At 35.9% G+C, this 13,178-nt stretch overlaps 1 protein-coding gene across 2 annotated transcripts in view; it reads right to left on the bottom strand.

Annotated features, from left to right (window-relative positions):
- The window catches only part of PIBF1 (progesterone immunomodulatory binding factor 1), a 302,692-nt gene that overhangs the window by 95,626 nt on the left and 193,888 nt on the right, over window positions 1–13,178 (bottom strand). For both annotated transcript variants that reach the window (XM_020992445.2, XM_020992441.2), the window contains exon 14: window positions 7,657–7,759. In XM_020992445.2, coding sequence (XP_020848104.1) covers window positions 7,657–7,759 — 103 coding nt within the window. The remainder of the gene's footprint in view (window positions 1–7,656; window positions 7,760–13,178) is intronic.

Genomic DNA, 13,178 nt, shown 5'->3' with positions numbered 1-13,178 from the left:
ATAAATGCGACATAAAACAACTTGAAAGCCTTAACAACTCTAATCAATATAACTATCAATAATGATTTTGGAATACTGATAAGAATCATATTTTCTACCTCTTAACAGAAAGCTATAGACTAGAGATATAGTATAAAGCAGTTTCTTTTTTTAAATCCCCATTTGATTTTTTAACTGAGAAGCAATTATTTTCTCTCCTTCTCACTCCATACCCAAATTGAAACAGAATTTCAGAAATAGCTAACATGAATTGATTATATGATTGCTTATGCAAAAATGGTGAGGAGCAGAGTTCTAAGCTACCTACTGATCTAGAATAGATTAAAGGCAGCGAAAAGAGAGAAAATAATTTCAATAGTCATTGGGGATGAAGGCCTATACAAATGTATTACAAAGGAGAGTTAATTTTTTTTTGTGGGGGGGTGGGGAGAGTGGTGGATTAGTGATACTGATGCGATGAAAAGAAAGAAGAGAACAGCAATGAACCATTTTAAAATGCATGTTAAGTGAACAGAAAGAAGTGCAATAGGAAACACAAACATGCCAGCTTTGAAATTAATATGTTGAATTTCATATATAGTCTATCTTGAACTTTCATGATGGAAAAGTTCCTAGCAAATGGTGTAAAAGTAAAAAAACATGAATGGTGATACACTGAGCCTATGGGAAACAGGGGATTAGGTTCCCGCAACCAACAAAAACTGTAATCTTTTGCTACAGATTGTTGAAAATACACTTTTGTTTAAACTATTCTATATAAGAAAACATTAATTCTGATAATATGTACTTTTCCATAGTAACCATGAAGTAACCTAAAAAATGCAGTATATAAAATAAAATTGATAACATGCAAAACATTTTTCTTGTTAGTAATTCCCTAGAATTCTGTGAACTTTTGTGCTAACATCTTAATTAAAAAACAAAATAGGGGCAGCTAGGTGGCACAGTGGATAGAGCACTGGCCCTGAAGTCAGGAGGACCTGAGTTCTAATCTGGCCTCAGACCAAACACTCGACACTTACTAGCTGTGTGACCCTGGGCAAGTCACTTAACCCCAACTGCCTAAAAACAAAACAAAAGAAAACAAAAAAACCCATTGATTTCAGACAATTTTTACTTTTCACAACCCATGAAACCTATAGTATCATAAATATTGTACAGTAAAGAAAAAACTCTGATTTCAGACAATATTTATTTTTCATAACACATGAAATCTACAGTACCATACTGTATAGCAAAGAAAATTCTTAAAATGAAAACTTTTTTTAACTTGAATCTCACCTTCCACCGTATCACATGGCAATGTGAGAGTGCTGTACTGTACACTATACTGCTGTAAACCTCTATACCGCAGCCACCATCTCAAAACAAAGGGAGAGATTGCTGGGACTTCAGTTGCTGGTGTAAGAAGATGCCAAGACTGGTGAGGTCTTGACATCACCTTTGACACTCTGTCCCTTACAGCTGGTGGATGGTGTTGGGAGATTGTGAATGGCACATCAGCTCGAAATAATCCATCAGTGATGTCTGCTACATGTGCTGTTTGAGATCCTTAAGGGTCTCAGAGTATGGGAGCACAGCAGAGGCAAGGTGACATTTAACCTTGAGGCTGCGATGGATTATGGAATCAGAAGCCTTGATGTCTCTAGCCAGCTGGTGGATTAGGCTGACAGGGGCTGCCGACATTCTGACATCTAGTTTATCTAATGCCTTATTTTCTCACTCAGTTGCACCACCGACTTTCTTGCTTGCACTTAGAACTCAAAGGACTTGTACTAAGCTTTGGGGGCACAACTGTAACTCAAAACTTCAGTTTTAAAGGCAAACAATGAAAATACGCAATGACTGTACAGGGAGCTCTTTACAATGGTAGGGTGAACAAGACCAGCGCAGTGCCTAGTAGGATATCAGCCACTCCACAAACCTGTGGACATCACACATCTCATTTTTTTCTCTATTGCACATAGCTGCAAGTATGTGTGATTGCCAATGTGAAAGTGAAAATGAGGTTAATAATAAAATTACTCAAATGCTTGAAGTCATGAAAGTTAAACGTGACAAAGTTAAGGATTGACTGTACTTTAAAAAAAAAAAGCAAGTGAAATGGCCCAATCATTTAGAGAGCAATTTGAAACCATGCAAGGCAAAGAACTAAAATATCCAAACCTCCTGATTCAGACATTCCACTGTTAGGCACATAACCCAAGGAAATTAACAAGAAGAAAAGCCCCATTTACAGCAATATATCTACAGCAGCATTTCTTGTAGTGGTAAAGAAGCAGAAACAAAGCAGATGTCCATTTACAGGGAAATGGCTAAACACGCTGCAGCTCGTGAATGTAATGAGCAATAGTATTGTTCTGTACAGATGATGAACACAGAGGACAGGAACACTGATGCGAACTGAAACACACTAAACAGAACCAGGAACTGACGCAAACAGAGAAAACACCACAACTGAAACTGAATGCTGTGAAGTTACAAGGACTACGAGTCACCATAAAGAAGAGCTATGAGAGGATACTTTTCTCTTTTCTGTGCAGAGGCAGAAAATGACAGATAATGTTATACATTTTTTGCCCAACTATTTTATTCCTTTCTTTTAAAAAATGTACGATAAAGTATGTTTCTCTGGGAGTACTATATTGGGAAATGTTGGTGATATAAAAACAAAGTGTGTTAATCTGTCAATCAATAAAATTTATTTTAAAATAACAGAAAAAGAGAGAGGGAAAACTGTGAAAGATATTGCCAAGACAGAATTAATAGGATTTACTAACTGATTATACGGAGGATGACAGAAGGAAAAGTAAAAAATAAGGACAAAATAAGAGAAATCAGGAAAACTTATATGAACTAAGACAACAAATCATATAATGACTACAATAATGTAAAGTAACTTTGCTCAATGTTCTAATCACGACTTCAGAAAACTGAAGAGGAATACTTCATCCTATCTTTCAGCAGAGAGGCTATAGACTAGAGATGCAGAATAACACATGCATTTTTAGATATGGACAATATGTGTACATGTTTTGCTCAATTATATGCTTATGTGTTACAACTGAGTTCTTCTATTTTAAGAGGGGACAAAGGAAAATTGGTGGGTAGTAATAGGGATGTAAAAGAATTTATGGATTTTATGGAAAAAGAAAAGAGCATAAATGACATATTAAACAAATACAAAGAGAGCAAAAAAAAATTCTGAAAGCGGCACAGGCTAGCAGTGCAGTTTTGTTATTATAATGTTAAATTTAAAATACACTAAAAGCAAATTGTACATAATGAAAGTTTGTAGTTTAATACACAATTCTCCTTTTCTTTGCATATTGAAATGTTCATGTAAATTGATGTTTAAGTTCATAATAAAAGAAGGTTAAAAAAATAAACAGAAATAAAGAATGTTAGTATTTTGAGCCTAGGTGACTGAGAGGACAGTGGTGCCATTTGTAGGAAGAGGGAAGTTGGAAGGAGAAGAAAATTTCAGTAGGAAGATTAATGTTTGAAGTGTCAATGGAATATGCAGGAGGACACATCTAGCAGGAAGGTGGAATTGAGATCAGGAGACTGATTGGCACTGGATATGTTGATATGAGAGTCAACTATATAGAGTGATAACTGAAGCTATGGAAATAGATAAGCTAGCCAGGCCCGAAGGTGCAGGGAGACAAGAAAACTGAGATGAGAGTGTTAGGACATCAGGAGGAAGAGGAAACAGTGAAGAACCAGAAGACAGCAGTGTTGCGGAACTCGGCGGAGGAGAGGCAATGACCAAGGAGAAAGTGGTCCACGGGGTGCCAAATACTGCAAAAAGGTCAGAGAAGATGGCATGAGAAATGACCACTGGAGCAATGAAGAAAGATGCCATTGCTGAACTTGAAATGAGAAGCTTCTGTAGAGTAGTGGGGAAAGAAGCCAGATTGCAGAAGGTTGATAAAGGAGTGGGTGGTGAAGTTTGGCAGTGAAAGGAAGGAGAGAAAAGATGACAGCTTGAGAAGATGAGGATCAAGGGAAGATTTTTGTCTCTTTAAAGAAAGGGGAGACTACTATAGCTACTGCAGATGTGTTGAATCTCTTGAAACATGTTTTTCCTCAGCAGTATCCAGCCTGTCCTCAGTGGTGCCACTTCTCTATGTCAGCCACCCAACCAATATCATTCTGCTCTCTAATCTCCTCTCCATCACTCTAACTGTAAAGGATTTGCTATCAATTATTTACATTTGTCTCCAGTGGTCCAAGGTTATCCTTCTACACACACCTTTCCTGACTTGCCCGTTACACCATATTCAGAAACTCACTTGAACAATGTTATTTAATTGAAACCTAGATATCTGTAACAATGAACAGGTATCTTCCATGTCTAATAAATTCCTGGAGGACAAGAACAGGTATAGGGAGGTCTTGGGGAGGAACTTTCACTACCAATGCTGATTGGCACCTTCTCTGCCACCTAAGAACGCCTAAGAGAGTTGCCCAAGAAGTTAAGTGATTTGCTCAGGATCACAAAGTTAAGTTTATGTCAGAGGTAGGACTTGAACCCAGGTCTTTCTGCTCTGAGAGCAGTTTTTTCTCCATACTAACTCTCGTGGACAATGGTCATATCTACATAATTTTTTCTGTGTGTTCCCTAACACAAAGTCCAATAAATATTTTTTGGTCATAAGATTAAAAATGAAACTTATTGACATTGTATTCTGCACACAATTTGCTTCAATACTATTCACTGTGACACAAATGTAAAAAGTATCTGACTGTATTACTTCAGCAAATATTGCCAATGGTTACCCCAAAAATATTAAAACCTAAAACTTTAATTTTTCTTTTAAAAATCATCTGTCTTAATTGGTCCTGGCTCTTGTGTAGCTTATGAATTTTGTTTATACCTTTCCTATGGTGAAGGGCATAGCATTTTCTATAATGTTTTTATTTTTATTTTTAACTTTTAGACAATTAGGGTTAAGTGACTTGCCCAGGGTCACACAGCTAGTAAGTGTCAAGTCTTTGGTCTGATGCCAGACTTGAACTGAGGTCCTTCTGACCTCAGGGCCAGTGCTCTGTCCACTACACCACCTAGCTGCCCCTAGCATTTTCTATAATGAATTTGTTATATTAATTTCTGATTGAATTAGAAGGTCAAGGTAGACAAAAAGGGCAGGATACTATAAGCAACATACTCAGTAAAAAGATAGATGATATTAAGGTGCAAAAACCTAAATATATATTTACTTTAAAATATTTTTCATGCAAAAAGCTGTATTATATGATTAACTTAAAATATTTGTTTCATTAAAAATACTTGAACCATCTCATTTTACAGACACTAACTACAGTATATCATCTATGACTTTAAAGGTATTCTGAATGGTATAAACACCAGATTATTTTAATGTCTGTTAGCTGGTGAGGTATTCTTTCTATAAACATTATGAAAATTTAAAATATTTAACTTCTTTCAAAGACTACAGATTCTGATAGCATTTTTTATTTTTAAAAATAATTTTAATTTTAAAATTTTAAATTAATTTTAATTTACTTTCTTTAATTTTATAAAATAATCCAATATTTTAGCATCTTTTCAGATATCAGAATTACAGAATTCAGGTCTGGATAGAACACCAGTGGTTCTAAGCCATATCAGACAAAGGAACCTCCCGCCCCCTACAATAATATCCAACAAGAACTCATTCAAGTCTTTGCTTGAAGACTTCCATTCCATTCCACTTTGAGATTGCTTTATATGTTAGGAAGTTTTCCTTATATAAGCCTAAATTTGCTTCTTTGGAACTTTTACTTAGAGGTCCTAGTTATGCCATTTAGGGAGAAGCAAAATGTCTAATCTTCTTCCACAGACCTTTCACGTATGTAAAGAGAGTTATCATGTTCCCTTGTTTTTTTCCTTCAGTTATTTCACAAGTTACTTCAACTTATATTTGTGTCACCTCAATTTTAGATAATTATTTTTATTTTAAGCAAAATACTGACTATAAAAGATGGGCAAAGTTATGGAACTTTAAGTCATAGTACTTCTTTCTCAATCATATAAAAGCAATAGTTTAGAACTTTATGTGCCATAATCTTGTAGAACTTGTTAATATACGTCTTAGTAACTTATAAGTACTTACACTAACCAGAGAAACTGGAAAAACTGCTTTTTCACTCACAGAATTCTTCATATTGTAAACCTAATTTCCAACTATTTATGGAGTCTCATGTTTTTATTTAGTGAGACCTTTGGGAATATAGAGACTCCTAGTATAGTACAAACACATACACACACATGCACACACACGCACACGCACACACACGCACACGCGCACACACACACGTCATAAGTACATGTAAGTGCAACTTAAATTATTTTAAAAGATTTTTGGGGGTGGGATAAAGTATAATATCTGTGACATCAGGCATCCTCTAATCTACTGAATAACATAGCTGTTTTAGTAAAATTGAATTTTGTTCAACTCAATGAACATTTGCTGTGTACACAGAAATGTGTCAGATATTAGAAGAGTTTAGATAAAACACGGTCCTTGTATAAAAAAGTAACTGGAAAAGTCTGAAGGAATTTTATCTTAATAAGAGATGCTAAAAACAGGAATAAATTAGATAGTTGATTCTTAGCATATTTATGATGTAACATTAAGGTAGTTTAGATGAGTGGTATTTCAGCTATAAAAGACATATAAATTTTATTTTAATAAGAATCCCAAAGCAACTGAGTGTTTCTGAGCACAAGAAAACTTGTCACTATTAGAACTGATGAAATATAAAGAATATCTGGCAAAATGTATTTTAAAAGCTACTGAAGTAGCATCTTTTATTTTTTATTCCTACTAAAACTAGTAATTTTAAACTAGAACTATGCAAAATTTAATATTTTGGATTATATTTTAAAAAGATAAAAGAATACTATATAAAATACATATTCATTCTTTAAATGACATAAAGTTGGAGAAAACAGCAAATACCAATTACTCTCTTGTAAATTAAGTTGTTTCAGTCATGTCTGACTATTTGTAACATTTGAGCTTTTCTGGGCAAACATACTGGAATGGTTTGCCATTTCCTTCTCCATTTTACAGATGAGGAAATAAAGCCCAGGGTCACATAGGTAGTAAGTGTCTGAGGCCAGATTTGAATTCAAGAAGATGAGTCTTCTGACTTCAGGCCCAGAATTCTATACACTGTGCCACTCAGCTGCTCCAATTCAATCATGCATTATATACTAAAGAATTCAATGATTTGAGGCCTTAGAGTGCAGCATGCAGTGCATTATTAGATAAGTGATCACCAACAATACCTCAAAAGGTAAATTCATATAAAAAATGAAGTACTAGTTGAAAACTTAAAATGTCACCCCAACTCCCAAACTTGTTTTACTAGGTGGTTTCCTCAGAAATCAAAGCTTTCTCTGTCTAGCCTGCATTTATATTTAGTCTGGATAAAGTAATCTCCCTTTTGATCTTCGTTTTGCCATACACTATGAATTCTTTATAAAGCTTTAACATAACTTTAGTTTCATAAATCATGGATCATTTTGTAACAGCAAACCGCTTATTTGAAAATTGCCTTAAAAACAAACAATGTGTCTACAAAGGACTGAACTGAATATTGTGACTCTTCATATGTGTTTCTTTTGTTTCAATTATTTACCTCTTGTGAAATGTGTGTTACTTGTTCCTTTTGATGTTCCAGGTCTTTTACAAACAACGAGTTTTGCTTTTCTAACTGAAGTAGTCTTCTTGCCAAGTGAACGCTGTGCCAATTAAATGAAAAAAATTAATGCTCACAAACTGAAATGCCATCCAAAACATGCTAAAAGCATTTATACTACTTTAAAATTTTCATCATAGTTTCCTATGATGATTAAATATTCACAGAAAAGTCAATGAATTATATTTGTAACAGTCTAAGACCCCATACCAACTCTCAGAATTTTGAAGTAAGAATGTTAAGATTCCCGTATAACACTACTATGATATACTGATTACTATAGTAGTTGCTTCTATCCTTTGTAGAATGCGTGTGTTATATAATGCTATCAAAAAGCTTCAAATGACTCTGTTGGTTATTTGCAGAAGCATTTTTCCTCCTTCTATAAACATTTTATAATTAAAAATTAATCAGACTACCATTTGTGATGAATCAACTTATTACAAATGACAACTGTTGATTTAATAATAACTAGTGTGTGTACGTATATTAAGATTCACAAAGCTGTGTTTTAGTAAGATTTCTTTGGAAGTGATATATGGGGTGGACTGGAAAAAAAGGAGTAATTTGAAAGCAGGGAAAAAAGTTAGCTATCTACTGAATTAGTCTGGTTGGGTGTAACATAAGTTTTTCAATTGGCATTTCATTTTTGTGTGTTCATAAATTCTGGGCAGTTCTCTTATTTCATTTCTGGCATTAGTGTTCAGATTTTGTCATGCCATGTTCTTCTGGGAGACATAAATTCCCAATGTTATTGATTTTAACCTCTGAAATGCTTCTCATATCTGTTCCCTCCTTTCTATCCTACTGCCACTATCTTAGTTCAGCCCAGTGGAACACCCCAAAGCTTCAGACTCCAAGACACACAGTGGTTAAATTTAACAATTCAATTCAGAAATAACAACTTCTGCATGTGACTGGAAGAAAGAACTTCAAACATAAAGGAAATGAAATTAAAAAACAAGACTATTCTGCACCCACCAGAAAAAATGGGAGGTAATGGAACATTGAGGTCTGAAGAGCAATGGAGCTCAGGATGCAGCTCAAGGTGACCAATCCTGTAAATCTGAGCTTAACCATAAATGAAAATACATAGACATTCAATAATAAAGGTATGCTTAAAACTTTCTTAGAACAGAAATCAGACTTGAAGAGACAATTTGCTTCTTGAATACCCTGGACAACAGAAAGGTAGGAGGTACGAATGAATGCAGCACCAGCAACAACAAGAATACCAGAGCGCCAGTAGAGAGATCAGCAAGAGACTTTTTTTTTTTCTAAATGTACACAAGGAGACAGGTGCGAAGGAGGAAGTCAATGGAAGCAATACTGAAGAGGTGAGTCTGGAGCATTAGAGACAGAATCTGCTATTGCTTTGCTGATGGGTGAATCAAAAAAATTTTTTTTGGGGGGGTTATATTACAAAATGGGAGAGTACGTGTGGGGAAAAGGAGGACAAAAGAGACTATATGATATTCCCATGTCATATTGAGGGCTAGCAATGAAGGGAAGGTGAGTTGCAAAGAAGGTGGTGGAGAGGAGGGAAGAAGATTGAAAAGGGGAAAGAAAAGAGGTCTTGCTTTGGTGGTGGAAGGGAGTTTCACTGATGTTCTGGTTGAAGGGAGATGGTCTGTGAAGGGAGGTGGGGACCTTGTGGTGGGTGTGGTCTGGGGTATTTTGTGCTTGAAAAGACCACTAATCCCACTTCTGGATGAGGGGAACTGGAACTCCTGGGCAGTGGGGGTGGGGTAGCAAATGACATTGGGGGAACTGGGAAGGCATGGACCCAGGAAAGAGATTTTGAGGCAAATTGGGAAAAGGTAACCAGGGGAGGGTACAGAACAGTGGCAGGCTGCATGATCAAAGACATGCACATTTGTTTGGGTACTCTGTGATCTATAAGAACTGACTGTTCTGGGAGGGAGGTAAAATGGAAAAGGGGATTCTACAGAGCAAGTTCTACAAGGCAGTGGCAGAAACTGCCTAGTGGGGAGAACTCTAGAAAAGATTACCTTGTAAATTTTGATTCCATGAGGAATATAGAGAATAGTCTCTATTACGGTTTCATGAGGCAGAAAATGACGGTCTAGAATAGAGAGGAAGGACGAATAATGAGGAGAGTGAGAGAAATGCCCTCTGCAAAGAGGTGCAAAAATTTTTTAAAAACAAGACTAGGTGAAGGGGAGGAAAAGAAGAATGAATCTACTTGACTAAGAGGGAAAAAAAAAGCAGAGAAGAATTAAATAACTAGATGAAAGCAGGAAAGAAAAGCGAACTAATAATTAAACCCCTTTAAGGGAAAGGGGTGAAAAAGGGGAGAATGGATCATGGGTAACAGAAAGAGAGTCTGTGGGAATACAGTCACCTTGAAAATGATTATGTTAATGTAAATGAAAAAACAGTACTATGTTTACAGCAGAAGAGGGAAAAAATAGTAACTTGAAGTAAAATCAATATTAGAGACAAATGGAGGAAAATATAAACCTATCTCTCATAACTTTAAATGTGAATTGATTAAACAATTCAACAAAATGAAAAAGAATTGGATAAGAAAACAAAACCTTGCAATCTGCTGCTTACAAAAAGCACATTTAAAAAACAAAAATCTACACAAAACAAAACTGATGGGAAAAAATACTTTTCATCAAATGGACCCCAAAAGTAGGATCTGCAATCATGCTATCTGACAAAGCAAAACTATTCAAAAAATAAAGAGGGATAAAAGGAACCCATAGACGTTGATAACAAACCAATATAAGTAATAAACTTACAGGCTCCAAACACCTTAACATCCAAAATCATAAAGGAAACATTAACTGAATTACAAGAAGACAATAAACAGTAACACAATAGTGAAGAAGATTTCTTTTCTTTTCTTTTTTTTTTAAGCTAGGCAATGGGGTTTTAAGTAACTTGCCCAGGGTCACACAGCTAGTAAGTGTTATGTGTCTGAGGCCGGATTTGAACTCAGGCCCTCCTGACTTCAGGGCTGGTGTTCTATCCACTGTACCACCTAGCTGCCCCCATGAAGAAGATTTCAATATCCCTCTCTCAGTTTTGGATAAGTCTAACAGAAAGATAAAAGGGAAACTTTATTTGATTGATATTTTCTTTTTATTTTAATTGATATCTTTTAAGGTCATTCAGTCATAATCTACTTATACCAATTTGGCTGCCCAGGGTTTTGTAAAATGATAGGTTTAGTAAAGAAGATGCTGCTACAACTAACTGCTACGACTATGTGGAGCATGTAACAGGCAATCTGAATGTAGAAGATATGTCCAGGAAGAGTCTGATAAGGTCCTCCTGAATATCTATATCTGCTTAACAGTTAGGATGACTGGTCCACTCACATTTGGTTCATACACCTGAGTTATACCCTTCAACTTGGCCTTTAAATGTGAGAACAGAGACGGATGGCTTTAGAGAGCAGAAAACAGGTGCAAAGAGAAGAGGCTCAACCCTAGGGTACTACTCTAAGTTGAGAATGCTATATAGGTTCTTGTGGGAGGTGGGGCTCACCAGAAAAGGGAGGCACTTGATTCTCTAGCAACCCTTCAGCGAATGCGTGTGTGTGTGTGTGTGTATGTGTGTGTGTGTGTGTGTGTGTCAGAGACAGAGAGAGAGAGAGAAGTGCAAGGGGGGAGGTCTCAACTCTACAGCAGTATTTATTTTAACATTAAAATTACTATCTATAGGTCCCTGGGAGCTATGAGGCTCACTATAAGGGTAGGTTGCTTGACATTTTGGCAACCTGAAATGTTTTTCCCTTTGAAAGAGTAACAGGCAGAGGAAATTCAGGGCATAGCTCTAAATCAGGAGGATTATTTAAGGAGTTGGGGCTAACTAGAGAAGAAGATGTCCTGGCTATTTATGATATTGAGTGCTCTACTACTCACTTCTTAACCCCTAGCATGGCTTCCAACCCCACCATTCAATTCAAACTGCTTTCCTGTTGGTTATGAAAGATCTCTTAATCATGAAATCCAGTGTCTTTTCCTCAGTCTTCATCTTTCTTGATCTCTCTGTAACTTTTGACACTGCTAATCTGGACTGTGATAAGCCTTCCTGGCTTATTGACCACTGTGGTTATACTAAAGGCTTTATCCTAGTCTCTTTCCTCTTCTTTGTATGTACAATTTCCTCTGGTAATTTTATCATCACTCATGGATTCAATTATCATCTCTACACAAATAGCTCCCAAATCCATATATTTAGCCTAAATTTCTTTCCTGAACTCCAGTCTGGCATTACCAACCACCCACTGAACACCAACAGGGATGTCCCAAAGGCATCTCAAACTAAACATGCCAGTGTTATGTTGTATGTTATATTTCCTCTCAAACTTATCCCTACTCTAAAATTTCTTAGTTCTATTAATAGCCCCTCCATCCTTCTAATCATCCAAATTCACAACTCTGAAGTTATGCTTGACTTCTCTCTTTCCCTCAACGCCCCTCCCTCCCATCCAATTAGTTGCCAGTTAGTTATGGAGGCTCCTACTTGCACAATATCTGTTGTATTTATTGCCTTCACTCTACTCACACAGCATCAAGTATATTTGAGGCTCTTATCACCTCTCACCTGAAGTATTACTGATATCCTGCCTGACTGGTATCCTTGACTCCACTCTCTCCTTTCTTCAGCTTATTTTTTTGTACAACAATCAAATTCATATTTCTAAAACACAGATAACATCATGATTCCCCCTACTCAAAATTTTTCAATGGCTTTCTACAATCTCTAGGATAAATAAAAACTTCTTAGAATGGCATTGAAAGCTCTGTAAAATACGCCATCTTTCTATCTTTCCAGTATTAATTCAAATCATACCCTTTCTTGTACTTTCTGTTCTAATTAAACTGGTCTGCTAGTTGTTACTTGTACATGACATTTCATGTCCCACTTCAGTGCTTTTGTTCAAGTGGACTGGATTTTGTGTCCTTCCTCATAGAATTTCTGGCTTCCTTCAAAGCATGGCCCATGTGCTAACTCCTATAAGAGTCTTTTCTTGACCTTAATGGTTGGTAGCTTCACTGATATTTATTATGCAAAATCTTCTTAATTTTTTTTAATCAAAACTATGTCTTAATTTTTATAATTCTTATTGCTTGTTTGGTTAACTAATTAGCCATAGCTATGAAAGGTCCGTCTTATTTCATTCTCACCTAATTTTTGAATGATATAAACTTTGTATATTTAGGTTGCATAGTCATTTGAAGAAGATAAATGATGTGAGATACTGGCATAAACCTTTGTTTGTTTTGCCAAACTGAATATCCATTTTTATAGCAATTCTTGTTGAATTGGGAGTTTATCCGAAAAGAGTTTGTATTCTCTAAAGATGTGATTGCTTCTGAGTCTTGTGTGGCTAATCTATTCCACTGATATATCTTTCTATTTTTTAACCAAAACAGTTTGATGATTATGAGGCATCTAGATGGTACAGTGGGGAGAACACT

Source organism: Phascolarctos cinereus, unplaced genomic scaffold, assembly GCF_003287225.1.
Source record: "Phascolarctos cinereus isolate Bilbo 61053 unplaced genomic scaffold, phaCin_HiC Scaffold_7;HRSCAF=346, whole genome shotgun sequence".
NCBI classification, from domain to species: Eukaryota; Metazoa; Chordata; class Mammalia; order Diprotodontia; family Phascolarctidae; genus Phascolarctos; species Phascolarctos cinereus.
The sequence above is the reverse complement of the archived record's forward strand: the minus strand, read 5'-3'. Positions and strand labels throughout refer to the sequence as shown.